The sequence below is a fragment of the Micropterus dolomieu genome, linkage group LG12 (genome assembly GCF_021292245.1).
Source record: "Micropterus dolomieu isolate WLL.071019.BEF.003 ecotype Adirondacks linkage group LG12, ASM2129224v1, whole genome shotgun sequence".
Lineage (NCBI taxonomy): Eukaryota > Metazoa > Chordata > Actinopteri > Centrarchiformes > Centrarchidae > Micropterus > Micropterus dolomieu.
In genome coordinates this window covers 38,943,648-38,963,757 of record NC_060161.1, presented here as the reverse complement: position 1 = coordinate 38,963,757, position 20,110 = coordinate 38,943,648, and the positions used below count along the sequence as shown (strand labels likewise).

General features: G+C 40.3%; 2 protein-coding genes across 2 annotated transcripts in view; one reads left to right on the top strand and one right to left on the bottom strand.

The window, feature by feature from the left end:
• The window catches only part of LOC123980183 (zinc finger protein 850-like), a 104,647-nt gene that overhangs the window by 44,248 nt on the left and 40,289 nt on the right, over window positions 1-20,110 (top strand). Inside the window, 2 exon segments of the mRNA XM_046064440.1 lie at window positions 110-613; window positions 18,557-18,579. Of these exon segments, the coding sequence (XP_045920396.1) occupies window positions 110-613; window positions 18,557-18,579 (527 nt within the window).
• The window catches only part of LOC123980179 (zinc finger protein 271-like), a 342,908-nt gene continuing 333,134 nt past the window's right edge, over window positions 10,337-20,110 (bottom strand). The window contains exon 4 of the mRNA XM_046064436.1: window positions 10,337-11,783. Coding sequence (XP_045920392.1) covers window positions 11,014-11,783 — 770 coding nt within the window. The 3' untranslated portion in view covers window positions 10,337-11,013. The remainder of the gene's footprint in view (window positions 11,784-20,110) is intronic.

The window sequence follows — 20,110 nt, the reverse complement described above, 5'->3', positions numbered from 1 at the left end:
TATATGTGTATATTTAGATAGGTCGCTCCACCATTACTGTTTTTCTCTCTGTTGATATAGAGAAGGAGAGATGGACTCAAACATCACCGCTGTCAGCAATGTGACCAATCCTTCTCAAGATCTGGATATTTGAAGATTCATCAGAGAGTTCACACTGGAGAGAAACCGTACAGCTGTGAACAGTGTGGGAAAACGTTCACTAAATCACATCACTAAAAATCCACCAACGTGTTCACACTGGAGAGACCGTACAGCTGTGAACAGTGTGGGAAAACTTTCATTACATCAGATCAACTAAAAATCCACCAACGTGTTCACACTGGAGAGAAACCGTACTGGTGTGAACAGTGTGGGAAAACTTTCGCTCAATCAAGTAGCCTAAAAATCCACCAACGTGTTCACACTGGAGAGAAACTGCACAGCTGTGAACAGTGTGGGAAAACTTTCGCTCAATCAAGTAGCCTAAAAACCCACCAACGTGTTCACACTGGAGAGAAACCGTACTGGTGTGAACAATGTGGGAAAACTTTCACTCAATCAGCTCACCTAAAAACCCACCAACGAGTTCACACTGGAGAGAAACCGTACAGCTGTGGCCAATGTGGCAAATCTTATACCAACAGGAGAAACCTTAGAAGACACAAATCCATTCACAAAGCGTCAGTGTGACAGTTTTCACAGAGCCGAGCTAGCTGTTTCCTTCTGCCCTGAATACAACCACCTGTTATCATGCGACTGTGCTGGACTAACGTCATGTGATGACAGCTGAGGAAGTTTGATTTGGAAAGAGCTGGAAAGCAGTAGTCCAGAGGTTTTATCAGCCAACAACAAAATTAAATTGCAGTAGCCAGGTTTCAATTTTTATGGTACTGTAAGTAGAATTCACATAGTTTACAGAAAAATGTCAAGATTTGGACCTGAATCCATCAATAACACTACTAAATACTCATGCAGATTGGTAATCAGCTGAAATAAGAGCTTTGGGGGTTTAGTGACTCTTTAAGAAGGCCATGGGATGTGGTCAAAAGCTCCAACAAAGAGGTAGTATGTGATGTTCACTCATTTATCACAGATGTAGTAATAATAAGTGTGCTCCGATCGATCGGTCACCGATCGTAATCTGCCGATAATGGCTTTAACTAGTTTGATCAGTGGTCTCTAAAAAGGCAGATCACAAAAGTCGATCAGATGATGCAATACTTTCCGGACAAATTTTCAACGGCAGCTAAAATGGTTCCCTAAAACTCCTTTTCAGATAGGGAGCTATTGAAGCATCCAGTTAATCATTTGTAAAGAGTTTAGCAACAATCAGACAAGCAGAGCAACAAGCAGGAGTGACCATTTCAAACTATCGCGGTCGTGCTTATCTCACACACATGCCGCCCGCTACCAGAGTTTAACCCACAGAGCATCAGGCAGAGAGAGACTGATCCTTCAGTGTGAGTTTCATGATGAAAAGAGAGGCGCCACTCAATCAGCTGACTGCCTCTCTCTGTCTCCGTTTTCGTTTTAAAACGGAGACCTTTTGCTACGTTTCCCCCTCCGTCCAGATGAAAATTGATGGGTAAAACTGATTCAGTCTTATCAGTCATGCAAAACAAAAACACGATGCTACAAAGTTTTATTTTTTGTATTTTTATTTAGATATTTTCTACTGTTTAAATAACACTTGTACTGTGCGTGTTGCCGTATTTACTTTGCTTTCTCACTTTGTAGGCTACTCTTGTTACTTTCAGTTCTATTTCGTTGGCGGTCAATGCAAAAACGAATACCTGTGTGGTTCTTCGACTGTATTACTTTCTTCTTTCGCCAAATTTTCTGCAGCGGCAGAGTAGACCATCTGCTTCATGTTTACACCCCGGCCTGTGCATGCCCAGTGAACGACCACGCGTGCTTTCAGTCGTTTTAATATAAATGGAGATCAACTCTGATACGCAGCTAAAACGCTGCTGTGGAGGGAGAAGATCTTATTCGCTATAAAATGGTTTAAAAAAACATAGTAGAGTGGATGTAGCCTAACATTAAGCCACTCCTCTCTCTACTAATAAAAAAATCTAATAAAAACCTGCTGGCCGTATTGAAAGTGTTTGCTGCTCTCTCCTCTGGTAAAGCAGGTGGCAATAGGCCTGTAAAAGATGTAGACTGTGCTTCTTGCACAAGGATTTAATAATCTGATTACATCAATTTGATTTATAGATTTAATAACCCACTGAAATAATATTAGGCCTATACTAGTGGTAAACCATATGAAATTATAATGAATATAGTAACTATAAGTGGGCTAATATTAACAATATACTAACAGTATAATATGGAATTAACATTGTACTTTATTTAAATTTCCGTTACTTTCAAATCTCATTGATGACGTTATGCCTCCTCTGTAGCCCCCTCTCCCTCTCTCTGCTCCTCTCTCCCCCCTAAAGCCCACAGAGCCTAACTGAGTTTTCCAGAACAAAAACCAGCTACTTTATCATCGACTCAGGAGGCCTGAGCTCCTTTATCTCCTAAATATTTTGGCTACAGTTTGTAGTTTGTTGCATTTTTTATAGTTGAAGTAAATTTATGCTGTTCTGTTTTTGTAGTTTCTTCCACAGGAAAGCTGTATTTGTTAAGCTATAAGATGTTGGCAGTAAGCAGGCAAAGGCTGCTGTGGTTTAAGGAGGGAGTGGAATTTGTTGCCCATGTTTCCTGCCAATAAAACAAACAATTGTCATTTCATGATTCTTTTTTATCATCTGTTCATTTTAATAGTGTTTTTAGGACTAATTTAAAAAATATTCTGTATAATGCTACATGAATGAATGAATAAATCTTTATTGTCCCCCGAGATGGAAATTTTTCTTTGGCTCACCAAGACATGCAATACAAATGAACATTCAAACAACATCAAGCAGAGTAAAGGAAATTAACAAAAAGAACGATATAAAATATCATAAAATAAAAAAGAAGCTCAAACTGGCTAGAAAGAGGGTGAGTGCTGTCTGTGGTGATTTTTCTAGCCTTCTTTCTCATTCTGTCAGAATATATTTGAGTCCGATGTTTTTGAGGATGTCCTACTATTTTACTAGCCATTAACACTCTCCTGTTAATCTTGTTCTTAAGCTTGCAATTTAGATGACCAAACCAAGCAGATAGATGAAAGGTTAAAACACTTGTGTGATGTGTACTAGTTCAATAATCTGAGCACTAACGCCCAGACGGAGAGATTAAGTCGTTGTGAACATTTCTTAAAAATATAATCTGTATTATCTATAAAACTCAGATGTTTGTCAAGAACCGTGCCTAAATACTCCCACAGTTTCAACTACTTGACGTCTTCTTTATTGCAAAAGATTAGCTCGTTTGTCTTTGCCACATTGATTTCTAGCTCGCTATCTTTGCACCATGTTTCAAGGGCCTTTACATGTGCTAAATAAGAGGCCTCACCAGAGGGGTCAGTTTTTTGTAAGAGTCCTACTAAGGCCATATCATCTGCATATTTTATCAGCTTAAAGGTACTATTATTTATGGAAAATTCATTTGTGAATAGAGAAAAAAGCACAGGGGAAAGAACGCTGCCTTGTGATAGTATGCACTCCTGACAAAAAGCCATTTACACAAACCCTCTGAGGGCGACAGGAAAGGAAGTCTCTGATCCAGAGAACCAAGGCCTTATCTATCTTAATGTTGGCTAGTCTTTGCAGGAGAATATGTAGCTTCATAGAATTAAATGCTGCACTAAAGTCCATGAATAGAACTCTAGCTAGCCCTTTAGGGAGTGCGAGCTGTTTTGAAATGGCGTCTAAAAGGACCAGCACGGCATCGTCAGTCCCCCTGTCACTTCTATATATAGCGGATCTAACATGGTGGTTATTTGGGAGGTCAGGAGATCTACCAGAAGTCTGTCCATTGTTTTACACAATATGGAGGTGATAGCTACAGGTCGGAAATCTTCAGGCCTGGATGCACCAGGCTTTTTAGGTATGGGCCTTACTAAAGAAAATTTCTAAGACGAGGGTACACCTGCAACCAGAAGGAAGTTAAAAAGCCTTGAAAAGACACCTTTTAATTGTGGGGCACAGTCTTTAAGTAAGCGGGCTTTCAGGCCATCTGGGCCGGTGGCCTTATTCGGTTTTATTCTATTAAGCCTTTTAACAACAGATCTTCTGTCATAAATATTGGTGAGCCTACAGATGTCATCACATTCATTCTTATCATCCACAGCATCAAACCTACAGAAGAACATCTACAAGACTTTGACTGCAAACTACAGTACTGTCACCCTTATTGCAACTTCCCCATTAAGATGTTTAAGCCCTCCCAAGTTTTATATTCCCGCTGAAGAATTTACTCTACTTTGTTTTTATATTCAATTTTTTCCTTAATGATGTTCCCCCCCATAGTTTCTTTCATTAAGGCAAGTTTTTTGGTCTACACACTGCTTTATATGTGTCTCAGAGATATTTCCGTAGCAGCGGTCAAGGGTCCGATTTAACCGTGTAGGACAGTCATATTGATGAACAGTGGGCAGATGTGTAGACAAGTTACATGAGTTAAAGTCCCCAAGGACAAAGACAGGCTGATCAGCAGAGCGGGCGAGTGCATCATTATAACTCTCTGTTATTTTTTCCCCCGCTGCTGCATCATTCGGTCCGGGCACATACACGAAAATAATAGTAATTTGACCGAACTCTCGCGGGAGGCAGAATGGTCGAAAGGATACAGTGAGTATTTCATAATTCGGTGTGCACACCTGCTCCCGAACGCAATATTGTGTAGCCCAACGATTGTCGACAAATAAACACAACCCCCCTCCGACTGATTTGCGTGAGCTACACTCATTTCTGTCTGCTCTTATGTCTGCCGGCCAGAGTTGCATTTTTTTATATCCAGGATGTATTTAATAATCTATTAAACATGTTAACAGTATAACAGTGGATTTGTTGTAACACTGATATATTTACATTTATTCATTTAGCTGAGGCTTTTATCCAAAGCGTCTTAGAATTGCTATTTATGTCAGAGGTCGATGCCTCTGGAGCAACTAGGAGTTAAGTGTCTCGCTCAGGGACACAATGGTCTCTCACACCAAAGGCATGCGTCTTATCCACGTCAGCTAAATGAATAAATGTCAAATGTCAATGACCAGCTGTCCTTTTCAGACCATGTTGCTGCTGGTCTCTCGGTCGTGCCGCTTTGCTCTATACAACATAAGGAAAATCAGGCCCTCCCTCACTCAGCACGCCACCCAGCTTCTGGTACAGGCCATGGTTATCTCTCGCATCAACTATTGCAATGCCTTCCTAGTAGGTCTTCCAGCTTGTGCGGTGAAACCCTTACAAATGGTTCAGAACGCAGCAGCGCGTCTGGTTTTTGATCAGCTCAAAAGGATTCATGTCGCTCCATTACTCAGTGACCTCCACTGGCTCCCCGGGGCCTCCAGAATCAGATGCCCAACGGTTCTCTAACGTTAATGCTTTTGGGTATGAGCAAGTTTGCAGCTTGATGTTAAAGTTAAATGTTGCCATGAAAGTGACTATTTGTTTTTCACATGTGTACCACAGGGTCTATCAGGTACATATGCATATCACAACAACAGACCCACATAACGTTACCAGTGAACATCAAGAGCAGAAGACAGCTTAATAAGCAGCGCTAACGTTAGCGTTACAGTAGTTCCACTAAAGTAACTCACCACATCCCACCGACCACTGTGGTGTTTTGATGGGCTTCAGGCTTAATGCTAACGTGGCCCCCATTGATCATGAGCTACACTCAGAGATCTGAGACTTTCTCTATGTACAAAAAAGGCCTCTTAAAAGGAAGTTATCCTTGCCTCTGTCGCCTAGTGCTTGCTCTTGGTGGGAATTGTTGGTTCTCTGGAAATATCATCACAGAGAGTACAGTCTAGACCTGCTCTATGTGAAAAGCGCTAATTGAAATGAATTAAAGTGTGGTAAAAATGCTAGCATGGTTATCCTTGAGTGAATTGGGGGCTTGTCAAGGCAGGGACATAGCACAACTATTTTTCAATTTCTCAATCAAACTGCCATGCAGTATAGGCCTACACACTCACAGCCTACTAACCTTGACTCTGTTCACCCACCGTTATATGCGGGCTGCAGTGGTGGAATGACAAATAGAGGCAAATAATTACCTTTCACTCCACTGAGGAGTTAAAATGAGCTCCACCGCAAACATTTACAGCAGTAACATGCAACATACACATTAACGCAGCAGGAATATTGATCCAGAAACATTAGATAGTGTTATGAAACACTAACCGGACACTTTTACTGACTATTTTTACTGTTCATACTTACGTTACTAATAATATTTTACTTACTCAAGTAAGGTTTTGAATGCAGGGCTTGCAGTATTTTCACAGTGTGGTAGTTAGGGCTGGGGAGATTCGTCGACGTAATCGATTACGTAAATACGGTGTGGGATTCACCTGGACAATTTCCAGCTACAAGACCGCGCTTTCGACCATCTAAAGTTTGGAGTATTTCAGACAGACACTCAGCAACATGCTGCTCCGTGAACTGGAAACCATGAACACTTGAAACGAAAGTATCCCGCAGCACTTTGTCTAGACGGCAGCACCGCAAATCCACGTAGTCCGTTAAAATGTTTATTGCCTTCATGTTAAAAGTAATTTCTCTCCCGCTGCTGTCATGGTAACGTTACATGCATGTCATCTAATGTTCGGCCGTTTCATATTTTCTGTTTATTTAACGGCCACGTATGAGCAACAAAACAGCTGAAACTGACAGTACAGACGGTCTGTGACTGGACAGTCTGTGAGTCCTTTCAGGTGTTCACAGAAATACATTTGATTATCATACTGCATTACTCAATATTGAAATTAATCCATGTAAGAAACATTTAAAGTTTTAAGTAAAGCAGCCTAATTAATGTCTGTTGTTATTATCATATCAGTGACGCGGAAATTTGATTGATTTTAAGATTTGCTGCTATTGTCATAATTCTAATGATTGAATAAAATTAAGATTGATTGATTAGACATGTTTTTGATATTTATTTTGGATAAATTGGTATGTTAATCGAGTAAAAGGCAACTTTTCTTTAAAATAAACAAAATTAGTCGTTAGATTAATCAACTTGAAAAATAATCTATGTACAGCCCTAGTGGTAGTAGTACTTTTACTGAAGTAGTCTAAATTAAGTGAATACTTCTGCCACCACTCTACAGAAACAGCTGACCAGAACACATTGATGAGAGGGGGAGAACAATACGTTCTGTGTCTATGATTATAAAGACTTTTCAATAAAACAACCAAAAACTTATTTTACACAACTATCACAGTAAAATGCCAGATAGGGCCTAATGTAGCAGAAACATCAGCTATAATAATGAAAAACTGACGGGAACATTTTACTGCATTATGAGTTTCATACCAAAAGTAATACAATTGTTACTCAACTAGGTTTTCAAACACCTTAATGCTGTCAGAAATACCCACATAAACAATTTTTTTCTGTTTGTGAAAATGCTATAAAAAGGGTCATTTAGGATGTTTACACGTTTAGACCTGAACCAGATCAAAAACCACTCCGTCTAGGACCCTCAAATAGGCTTAAGAGTCTTTTAAACAACCCCGCACACAGAACGTTCTCTTAACTTTGCTCTTACCTGCCGAATGGGCATAAGACCATCCAGTCCACGAGCTAAATGTAGGCTATACATAAACATCAGATTTGATGGGAATAGAATGCAAAACTATATGCTTGACCAATAAAAATAGCTACTTTGTGTGTGAGTAAAATGAAGAGACGCACGATTAAAGTTCATAACTAATTTAATATCAAACTGGATTTATTAGGATTCCCATTAGCTGAGGCAAAAAACACATGGGGTCCACACAAAACACATAAGAATAAAGAATGACACACAACACAATCAATTCACAGATTAACATACTACAAGAACATACACAGCCAATGTACAAAACAACACATTTCAAAACAACAAATTTTCAAGGAATACAAATATAAAAGAATGTATGATAGGCTCTATTTACTAATATAAGCAGACATGAAATATTCCTTTACTTGTTTTTTAAAACAATATTATTTTGAGTTTTAACAATATGACCTGGAATAGAGTTCCATTCAACCACAGCTCTATGCTGCCTTGTTTCTCTGTTTCTGGGCTTTTGGTTTCGTTTCTGAATTTTAATCCTGTCGTCTGTTCTGTTTAGTTCTCTGTGAGTTTATTTATTCATCAGTTAGGTATCTGTTATATTGTCTGTTGTGTTTCAGTCCTGTTTGTCTATGGTCTTGTGTTGTTGGTCTTTCAGTCTGTGTTTCCTGTGATGTATCTTAGGTTGAGCCCTGCATTTTAGTTCTGTGCCTTAGTTCATGTCTTTGTATTTACGCCTAGTTATGTGTTTGCGTTATTTTGGGTTTTGTCTGCTCTTGGTTCTGTTTAATCTGTGTTGGTGTTAGTTTGTGATCCGTCTGCTTGCGTCTAGATTACTTTGTTGTTTTTATTATTCGGATCTGTTACTACATACGTGTCTTGCATTTGGGTCTACCAACCTTCCAACACCATCAATTCCTGACAAGGCTGCAAAACAAAACAATATTTGTAGTTCATTCGCAGTATGTTGGTTGTGGTACCAATCTTAAGTGTCATTTATAAAACTGGATTTATATTTAATCCGGCGCCCTCACAGACCTGATGGGATGACGGTGAACACGTCACAGTATCTATGATTGTTGGTCTGAGGTTACGCCAACTGATTTTTGGTGGAAAGTGTGTATTTTCTTCTGAAGAAATTAAGAAATAAAGACGATACAAAAAACAGTTGTCTTTGTGATATTTATTAAAGTAAGAATTACAGAGTGATTCAGCTGAAGGGCAGAGCTCATACACCAGAGGGCTGTTAGAGAGTCTGACCCAGAGAAACAGAGAAGACATTTAATGCTAGAGAATAATTGTGGAGTCCAACAGAAAAGCCTTTCTCAGCCTTGAACCACAGTGGAAACTCCTTTCTCACAGGAAAGCATGAAACAAAACAATCTCACAGAAGGTCATTATATCAAAACACTGGTACACTTTGTGGAAATAACACCACATAAGATGAGCAAAGAACAAAGTAATGACATATAGAGGATTATTAAAAGTACAGACAGGTAAAATCTATTTGTTTCTATTACAGTTCCCCCTTTGGCCGTCACATGGTCACACAGTTCATCAATGAATGCTCTCATCTTCCTGTTTAAGCAGACACATCATTAGCAGACAAAAGAAATTAGCTTTAGCCGTTTTTGGAGACTGATATATTTACATTATATTTATAAAATACATTAACGACAAAGACACTAACTATTGCAAACAGTACAAAACAACAAGCAGAGCAGATGGGTTGGTGCAAGAGCCATGTTGAGAGCTTCAGTCTGTATCAAAGAGAATCTTATTTAAGATGAAACATTTAAAAATTGAGCTGACACGTCTTCACCTCAGCTGGAGCCAACTGGAGTGAATCTGCGTCTCTTTGCTTCGACTAGATTTGCTTTCAGTCTGAACAAATTAATGACGAAATCTTGACACTACCTCAAACTACTGAATTCTCTTATAGTACTATAAGGCAAGGCAAGTTTATTTGTATAGCACATTTCAACAACTAGGCCATTTAAAGTGCTTTACTTAAAACATAAAAGCAACATGGCAACATTTGATTTAATTAAAGGAGACCTGTTACGCTTTTCCACATTTTATGACTTATCTACAATGTTATAGTGTTGGATGTTCATGTTAAAATGGTCAAAGTTTCAAAAAAATAGGTTAAAGTATTTAAAAGAAATCCCTGTGAGCAGAAACCTCAGATTTCCTCCTGTTTTGAACTGTTCTTTCTACCAACAGCTCCATTCTACGTAATACAGAGCCAGACGGAGCTGGTGTTCATATCAACGGCACGGCAAAGCTCAGTCTGCCTGTTCCACCCAGCAGCAACAACAACAGCAGCCTGGTAACATGCTTCAGGTCTTGGCCAATTAGAAGACAGTGGCCTAATAATATAATAGGTCTCCTTTAAAGGCAGAGGTAAAAAGAAGTCTTCAGTCTTGATTTAAAAGAACTAAGTTTCAGCAGACTTGCTTCCAGATATACGGAGCATAAAAACGTTTAGTTTTGTCTGGGACAGGTTTCTGCTTTCTGTCCCAGACGGCCTGAGAGGTCTGGATGGTTCACAACAAAGCAGAAGATCAGAAATGTATTTTGGCCCTAAACCATTTAGTGCTTTATTAACCAACAGCAGGATTTTGAAATCAATTCTTTGACATACAGGAAGTCAATGTAAAGACCTCAGAACTGGAGTGATGTGATCCACCTTTTTGATCTTAGTGAAGACTCGAGCAGCAGCGTTCTGAATCAGCTGCCTGATGGATTTTTAGGGAGCCTGTAAAGACACTGTTACAGTAGTTGAGTCGACTGAAGATAAAAGTTTTTCCAGGTCCTGCTGAGACAAAAGTCCTTTAATCCTTGATATATTCGTCAGGTGATAGTAGGCCGACTTGTCTTAATGTAACCACTTAAATTCAGGTCTGAGTTCTTGACCACACCAACATTTCTGGCTTGGTTTGTGGTTCTTAACATTACCAATTGAAGCTGAGCACTGACTTCAGTTTTATCTTTGTTAAAATTTTAGGACATCCAATCGTTAATTTGTTTAATACAGTTCCTCAGCACTTGTATGGGGGTGATATGGTTATGTAAATTATTTGCGCGTCATCTGCCTAGTTATGGTAACATTTTGTTGTTTTACATAATCTGAGCCATTGGAACCATGTAGACGTTAACAGAAGAGGCCCTAGAATGGAGCCTTGGGGAACTCCACAAGTAATTTTTTATGTCAGATGTGTGATTACCTATAGACACAAATTATAAAATGCAGTGACTTCCCTCTACTGGTTGTAACCTGGCTACTGCAGTTTAATTTTGCTATTGGCTCTTTCCAAATCAAACTTCCTCAGCTGTCATCACATGACGTTAGTCTAGCACAGTCACATGATAACAGGGTTGTATTCAGGGCAGGAGGAAACAGCTAGCTCGGTTCTGTGAAAACTGTCACAGTGATGATTCGTTAATGCATTTGTGTCTTCTAAGGGTTCTCCTTGGTTGGTATAAGATTTGCCACATTGGCCAGAGCTGTGCGGTTTCTGTTCAATGTGAACACATTGGTGGATTTTTAAGTCATCTGATGTAGTGAAAGTTTGTTGACACTGTTCACACCAGTACGGTTTCTCTCCAGTGTGAACATGTTGGTGCTTTTTTAGGGCACCTGATTGAGTGAAAGTTTTTCCACACTGTTCACACCAGTGAGGTTTCTCTCCAGTGTGAATACGCCTGTGGATTTTAAGGTGAGTTGATGCAGTGAAGGTTTTTCCACACTGTTCACACCTGTATGGTTTCTCTCCAGTGTGAACACGTTGATGGATATTTAGTGCACTTGATTGAGTGAAAGTTTTTCCACACTGTTCACACCAGTGCGGCTTCTCTCCAGTGTGAACACGTTGATGGAGTTTTAGGTGACCTGAAGTAGTGAAAGTTTTTCCACACTGTTCACACCAGTACGGTTTCTCGTCCGTGTGAACACGTTGGTGGATTTTTAGGGAATCTGATCTATTGAAAGTTTTTCCACACTGTTCACACCAGTACGGTTTCTGGTCAGTGTGAACACGTTGGTGGATTTTTAGGTGACCTGATGTAGTATAAGCTTTCCCACAGTTGTCACAGCTGTACAGTTTCTCTCCAGTGTGAACCCGTTTGTGGACTCTTAGGGCACCTGAGGTAGTGAAAGTTTTCCCACACTGGTCACAGCTGGACAGTTTCTCTCCAGTGTGAACTCTCTGATGAATCTTCAAATATTCAGATGTTGTGAAGGATTTGTCACAGTACTGACAGCGGGGACGTTCGAGTCCATCTCTTCTTCTCCTTCTCTATATCAACAGAGAGAAACACAGTAAGTGAAAGGTCATGGTCGATAACATCTAAATCTAAAACAATAAATGACAGAGCACATCTTTGAAATCACATACTAACGTACTGTACCACATAGCGAGTATGTACTGTCTATTAGATACTCAGTCATACACACTCACTATGTACTGCATACTCAAGAAATTATCAGTATGCCATTACTATATATGCCCGGCTGTTCACAGTGAAGTACTCAAGATAATTGTGTAAAAGGTAAAACTAAAAAATTACATGCGAGAATGTGTGTAAATGCAGACAGCTGAGCCCTTTTTAGAAAATCCCTGAGCTCTGAGTTGACTGAGCCTGAGGTGGGAAACTGAATTTCTGGTTCAGGCGTAAGTGGGAATGAAAAAAAAACATCATCAATGGAGCTCTGATACTATGATTCACCATGGCAACGAGTAAATAAAGGGAGCACCAACACGGACCCTGATTGGACTAAATACCGGTGGCTACCTGATTATGAAAATGGGTAAGGATCAAATATAAAGACATAGTTTACCCATGAATCTGTGATTGTGAAGTCACAGTCACACCCAGGAGGTTAGCCTTATTTTTTTTTTTTTTTCGCAATGGAAAGTGTGTCTATGGGTTCAAACGGACTGTGAAGTCTCATTTAAAACAAAATATTAAGAATAGACTATATAGAGCCAATAATGAAAAACTCAATTTAAACTACATTTAGGCCCATTTGTTTCAGCTGCACCATGTTATGGCAGAAAATTGTGTCCTGTAATCTTTTAATATTATTATTATGTCTTATAGATCTATGTGTATTGTGTTTTTATCCTTACCCTTTTCTTCTTCTATACTCCTTATCTTAGTCCGACCACATTTACTAGGGTTTAGATCAGAGCTGTGAGATTGTTTTGGTGTTTTCCCCCCTCTTGTTCCCGCTCCTCTCCTGGAATGATCATTCAAGGCTGTTCTGTGTTCCCCAAAACATAAAAACTAAGACTGTGTAAAGGACTATACATCCCTTTGCCCAAGCTATACATGCGTTTTAGTAATTCTCCGTTTATTCTTTTTTTATTAATAAATTCTTCAAAGACAACGGTCAATTATTTGCTTAATCCCTCACCAGCAAGATATAATTTCCACAACAATATGGCACCCCAGATGTATGAGGGACCAAAAACAACATAATATAAATAAATGCAGAAATAAATTAAAATTAAATATATTTTTGTAATTAAAAAAGGCTATTTCTGTATTTATACAATTCTACATTTATTTATCTATCTCTGCAGCTGGTTGTATTTTTATATATATCTCTTAATGTTAGCTCCAATATGCCATTAAATGGACGAAAAAAAGTAAAAAGCCTTAACTTAATCCAACCTGCTAAACTACATTTCAATTAAAAACTTAACCAAACTCGCTGGACCCAAATATTGCCATGGACCCAAGTACAGACTAGAGAGAGTAGACAAAGAGCAGTGTCAGAGTAAAGCGAGGACTGAGTCTGAATCCACTCCCAGATTACCGTCACCAGTTGTGAAATTGTTGACTGAAAAATATTAAACATTAACGGGACAATTTGATAAGTGGGTTGAAATAGATTTAGATTTTAAGCTTTAGTCTAAAACAATTGAACCAGCTGAAGACATGTTTGGAGAGAAAGGAGAGCAGAAATGCGTGAAATGAGTGTGCAGCCCTGTCCAGAGGAAAGAAAAGAAAAGAAACTGCAGTTCAGATGGGTAGGCTACACAAAAATCACGGTTCGGTTTATTTCCGGTACAGTAAGGGGAAAACTTTTAACAAACTTCCAAATTACACATAATACATTTTTTTAAATAAAAAAGAATTACGAAATAAAATACTGCTGCAAACTACTACCAAGTTCTCCACTAAATAAAGTATTCTCAAAACAATACCACATACAGCTAATAAAATACAATAAATATATATTGTAATGGACTGGATGACCAGTTAGTGTTAAGGAAGGAAGGAAAGGCTGTTCATCACATGCAATGTGTTTTCCGATGTTCCAGGATGTCAGTGAACGCGTTTTGCCGGTCCGTGAATGTGTGATATGTTTAGAAGCCTGTCAATTATTGTTCCTTGTATGTATGGCGTTGGCATTGGCCATGCTGCTCATGTTGCTAGTTAGCGTGCTGCTTGTGTAGCGCCGCAAGGCAGAGATTTGGCCCGCCCCTTAATATGTCTGTGTGGAAACTCAGATTTTGCGTATGTTCCACACACAAAACGAGCCTAATATATGACGTTAAGATTGCATTTGGTGCACCGTTCACGAATACATTACATTTACTCATTTAGCTGACGCTTTTATCCAAAACGACTTACAATTGCTGTACATGTCAGAGGTCGCACGCCTCTGGAGCAACGAGGGGTTAAGTGTCTTGCTCAGGGACTCCTAAAATGGTCTCAACTAAACAAGAAGCGCTTGAAAGTATTAAACATGTTTTGAATTCACTGTTACAGGCTGGAGTCACCATCCCCTCTGATGACTCGCCTGCCCGCTGCCACAGCTTTCTATTAAAGGAAAATTGGTGGGGAAGGCCAACCAACAGAGCACAGAGCGGTAGAGTGTTATAGACCAACTAGCAGTAAATAAAGCAGTGATTTGGCATTAACCACGCGGCTGGTCGGTTTCGTTCTGCAGTCCATCACAAGAAGCATGAAGACCACTGTTGGCTAAAGCGGTTAGCTTTGGCCTCACACAAGGCTAATCTGTCTCAATTGCAACAGACAGGATGAACCTGGCAATGAATAGCAATGTTGTATCACCTGCTGCGTTTAATCCAGGTTGATAATAAAACGGCTATAAGGAATTCTGTAACTGTAACCTGTTTTTCACTTACAGAGCACAACCATGTGATGTGCAATGCAGTTAATGACAGATTAAACAACTGTAAGTCAACACACCACCAGACTCTCAAACCAGTGTGACGTTATAACTAAATAAAACTGTTACATGATCAACAATAAACCTCTTTCCAGCCAACGGTAATTAAAATGACGGCAGCCAGTAAATGATTACGTTAAATCAACCACCACAAGTTTGGCAAGTAAACAAACGCTCATTCATCTTTTCATAAAGAACGACAATCGGAGTTAACCTCCGATTCGCTGTCCTCTCTCACGTGCGGCCGTGCGCGGCAGATGTTACATAGGCAGGTTATAGGTAACAGAGGGAAGGAATAATAGCAAGCTCTTCAGAAGTTTCCTAAAAAAATAAACATTGTCCGCGAGTCTCATGTCGAGTCTCAAGTCACTGTGTGTGCGACTTAAGTCGGACTTGAGTCCCCATCTCTGCACCACAGTAGTGACAGACGTCAAATTTCAAGTGAAACTCATTCAAAGGTTCACGGCTGGTCATCCTGTGGGTCACTTCCCTGATGTGTGCTCACACACTTCAGACTGCACCACAGTAGACAACAACACAGACCGCCACACTGCATCCAAGCCTAGAGCTGACGTGCTATCACACCAAGTCCATGCCATCCCTGACCTGCACTGGTCCTGTGGGAGTGGCTGGCTGCAGAAGGATGGAGAGGTGTGTGTGTGTTTTTCAAGTTGATTAATCTAACGACTAATTTTGTTTATTCTAAAGAAAGAAACGTTGCCTATTACTCGATTAACATACCAATTTATCCAAAATATCAAACACGTCTAATCAATAAATCTATATTTTACTCAATCATCCTGGTGAAGCACATTAGAATAATGACAATAGCAGCAAATCTTAAAATGAATCAAATTTCCATGTCACTGATGTGTTGTGATAATAACAATAACAGACATTAATTGGGCTGCTTTACTTAAAACTTTAAATGTTTCGGGGGACTTCTGGTTGCACGCTCAAGCACGGCTGCTTGAAAACTGTCTCTCCCGGCAAATAGATTAAATGGCCCTAAACTTCGACGAGGAACGAGGCAAAGTCCACGGGATGACATAGAATAAATCGGGATGTGATGAAAGACAGTCAGAACAAGACCAAAACTCCAGAGAACTCCACTGAAACTAGTCCTTTTAGGCTGATGAGGAGACTTTAATGTGCAAATAAAATGCACCTCAGAAGGGAGGAGGTTTCTCATTTTTTATATTAATGTCAAACGCTGTAAAATGAAGATACAAAAGGCAAACATGAACAGTCGTGTCTATAATGATTCTGAGGTCATATTTGGGGCTGCAACTACAACGACTATTTTGATAGTTGATTAATCTATCGATTATTGAAACGAATAAATCGACTATTCGGATTATGAATCGCAAAATGACACAATGCCTCTCATTTAGCTATTAGCCTTTAAATTAAACCTGAGGTCGTTTTAGGCCTGTGCTAATTAACAGAGAATAAAATAAATACTGCTTTCAAAGATGCATCTTTTAATGAACGTTTCTGCTGCAGCAACAGAAAGTTCCACAGAAATCAAGTCCTGATCTGCTGTTTAGTGACGGAGCTGCTTTCACGCCAGTACTGCAAAACCCCGGGACAAACTGACCCTGTATATAAAGAAAGGAATAACGTCATGCATTTCATTTGCTGAATTTACAAGAGGAGATCAATAATAACAATCTTGTAGCGTTTCACAACAAATATAGTTTCCCCTAACTTTGTTTTGGGCAGATTAGCCGCCACCTCACGCACAGACAGGAGAACTGTTTTCGCTTCTTCAGAAAGTATGAAATTGTCCGGTGTTGGCTTATCTTGCGCACTCTGCAGCAACACGTTCTCCAGCTGGAAACGTCGCCACGAGCGACGCATCGTTTATGATTGTAAAGCAGCCGTTGTGTGTCATAATTATGTGTCATAATTATTAAGCACCATTACTGTAACAATCAAACTGACCAACTGTATGGAAAACGTTTCAGCTCATAACGTGAAGTAACACGGCTTTAACATGAAGCTAGCTCGCTAACTACCATACCTTATAAAATTCGTTGCCAACGATTTTTGTCGACTATGTCGTTTAGTTGTTGCACCCCTACTCATATTAACAGGGTTTTAGGGGGTGATGCCCCAAACATGCAGTGCCATAAATGTCTAATCACTGTGGAGCGACAGAACCAACCAAATCTAAAGACTGTAGTTCCTCCAGTAGACTGATCTTTGGGTGTCGTTTGCTTATTATTTGCTCTAGCTTTTCCAACTACTTGTTCAGAGATATGGTGATAATAATGTAAAGCCCCAGTTTGATGTGAAATTACATATTTTTCATTGGAAAATGTGAAACCCCCAACAGCTCCCCAGCCCACTTACCAAGACTAGTACGACCACCACCAAAACATTCAGCCAAAGCTCAGGTAGTGTTGGGGTTTTATATTCAGACACTACGTGCACACATAAAAATTTCAAACAGCATATATTGAGCTGCCTGGTTGTTTTTAAATGAATTATAGGATTAGAATTGAATATTTTAAATACAACTAAATGTTGTTTCTAGAGCAGCAACATTACAATAGCAAAGTCGCATTATAAAGTCACAATACTGAGTGACGTACAGAAAGAATACCATCACTCTGCATCAGTCCCTCCTTCCTTCTCCTCTTCCTCCTCTCTGCTGTTATCACCTGCCCGCAGGTAACGTCACCTGGTCGAAGGATGAGCGGCTGCTTTGTCTCAGCCAGCAACGGAGTTTTTGCCAAATTACAGACAGCTTTCTATTTAGCTTGTTTTTAACATTTGTCAGCTGTGCTTGTATAAAACATACAGGATAACACTGGGTTTCGTGTGATCATTAGAATATTTGTTTTTCTTATCCATCGCATGCATTTCAAGTTCAGATCTGACTCTCGAGACATAACGTAGGACCCGCTAGTCTCGATAAGCTCGGACCTTATGTTGTAGCTTTATTCATTATTCGGCTCTGACAGAGTCATGTGGATGTGTGACTGCAGTGAATGAATAAATAAGCAGCACAGAGCAGATGAGCCGGACAGGACGTCAGAAACAGAAACGGCAAAGAGAATCCGGTCGATTTTCAAAATAAAATACCTTGCACTGACTCCCGAATCGTACATCAACAATAAAAACAAACTATTTAGCCTTCTTAACCACAGTAGAAGCACAAAAATCAAAGGACAACTTACCAAATCAACTAAATTTAAACAATTCAGCAAACCGTAACGCGGCGCACACGCAGTCCAGGGTAATGGCCTTGTTTGTATTAGAACTAAGGGTAGATGGAGGTGGTGTTGGGGTGGGTGTCTATGAGGGGCCCAGAATGGAAAATGTTGTCCTCCTATCCATAATTAATGGCTGGCCTGCATGTACAGAACTGTTTACTGAGCTAACTAGCTAATGACAGAGCCTACAGAGATCTAACACTAATACAGGTCACTGCATCAGTTAGAGTCTCTGGTGAGAAAAAGGCACCGTGGAGGAAAGTCCCACAGAACAAACTTCAGAAGAGGATGTGTTGAAAAGCTGAGCAGCAGTGGAGGAAAACTAAACTCCAGACTGACTCTGATCTCTACAAAGAGTCTCCACAGATACTATTTAGAGCTGAAACCTGCACGACGATCATTCAGAGAACAATAATGCAGGCAGACTGTTTGTCACTGAGAGAAACTCACCAACACACGAGCAAATATAATGACTCTGCTTCATTTTCACCATCATTGTTTGTTCTGCGCGCTCCCGACACAACACGGGCCGCACCGCGCATGCGCCGCGCGGGAAAACCCACAGAACAAAGAAAAAAGAAACGCCATCTTGAAGAGAGGAAACTGAAATGTTTTCTTTCAGTTTCCTCTCTTCAAGATGAAAACAGGAATCACGGAGTCAACACAAACCCTGGAGCGGGTTTTCAGGCTCTGATCTCTAACAACAGAATGAACGGATGATACACGGACCCTCGAGACTCTTCCTCGTGTCTTTAGTCTCGTGATGAAGTCATGAACACTGACCTGAACATCGGCGCTATCAGAGCACGAGGCTGCTGTTTGGCTCCTGTGGTCCGGGTTCTGGTTCTCCATCGTCCTGCAGGTCTCCGCTGTGACTGGTGGACCGTGTTGTCCTGGACCGAGTCTGGATTCTGGTCTCGGAGCTCTTCAGGCTGAGATACAGGAGCGCTGCGGGATCCCGCGGAGTGTTCTCGCGATGTCACGGCGTCTCGCCCCGCCCCTTAGTTACTGTCGCTAAGGCCGTTTAGAAACATGGCTCAATCCAACTGTCCCCCCAAACCTTAAACCCTGAACCCTCACAGACTTGACTGACGTCACTTGATAAGTGATTGTTTTATGATTTTGCCTGATTATTTAAAGTCTTGCAGTCTCTCGCTCTACAGAGTGGACGAGACGTAAATGTCAATCTACATTTGTCAACAATCAATGCACTATTGATCATAAGCATCATAAGGCAAAAACTACAATAAATACTTGAATAAACTAAGTGTGTAAATAAGGGGTTTGCATTCCAGACCGTGAGAGAGCCCTCGCACACCTGAGGACTCGACAGTGGGACAGCCCTAAGACCTCATGGAGTTACCGGGAACACGCCTCAAAGTCTGTGAGTCTGTAAGTGTGGACATTGGGACTGGTATTAAATAAAACAGACGAAGGAGCAATAGAAAGCACCCTGACTGCAAACATTTACATTTATTCATTTAGCTGACGCTTTTATCCAAAGCGACTTACAATGGCTATACATGTCAGACGCCTCTGGAGCAACGAGGGGTTAAGTGTCTTGCTCAGGGACACATTGGCGGATTTGTCACAGTGGCAAGTTGGACCTGAGTCTCTCACACCAAAGGCACGTGTCTTATCCACTGCACTCCACTGCAGATACAGCCAGTGCCACATGTGAGCAAAAATCCCCTTGAAACAGCTGAGATTGGGCAGGACAAACAGAATAAGCAGCAGCCTTGCTTGTCCAATAAACAGGCTGTAAGCACAGTGGCAGACACACTAGATGGCGCCAGAGCCCACTCAGACATAACTTAGTGCCTCCTGACTGTATTTCACCATTTGAAATGGAAACTGCAGTCTCGTAACTTTTAACCTCTCTGGATGTTTGGTCAGAACAATGCAAAAATAAATAATAAGATCGCATCCCATCAAGTTAATGGGACAGTTCTCTGCTTCACTGTGTGTTATTGCAAGCATTATTTTGTCATAGTCAGTTAAAGGTTGAGACTCACTCACTGATGTGTG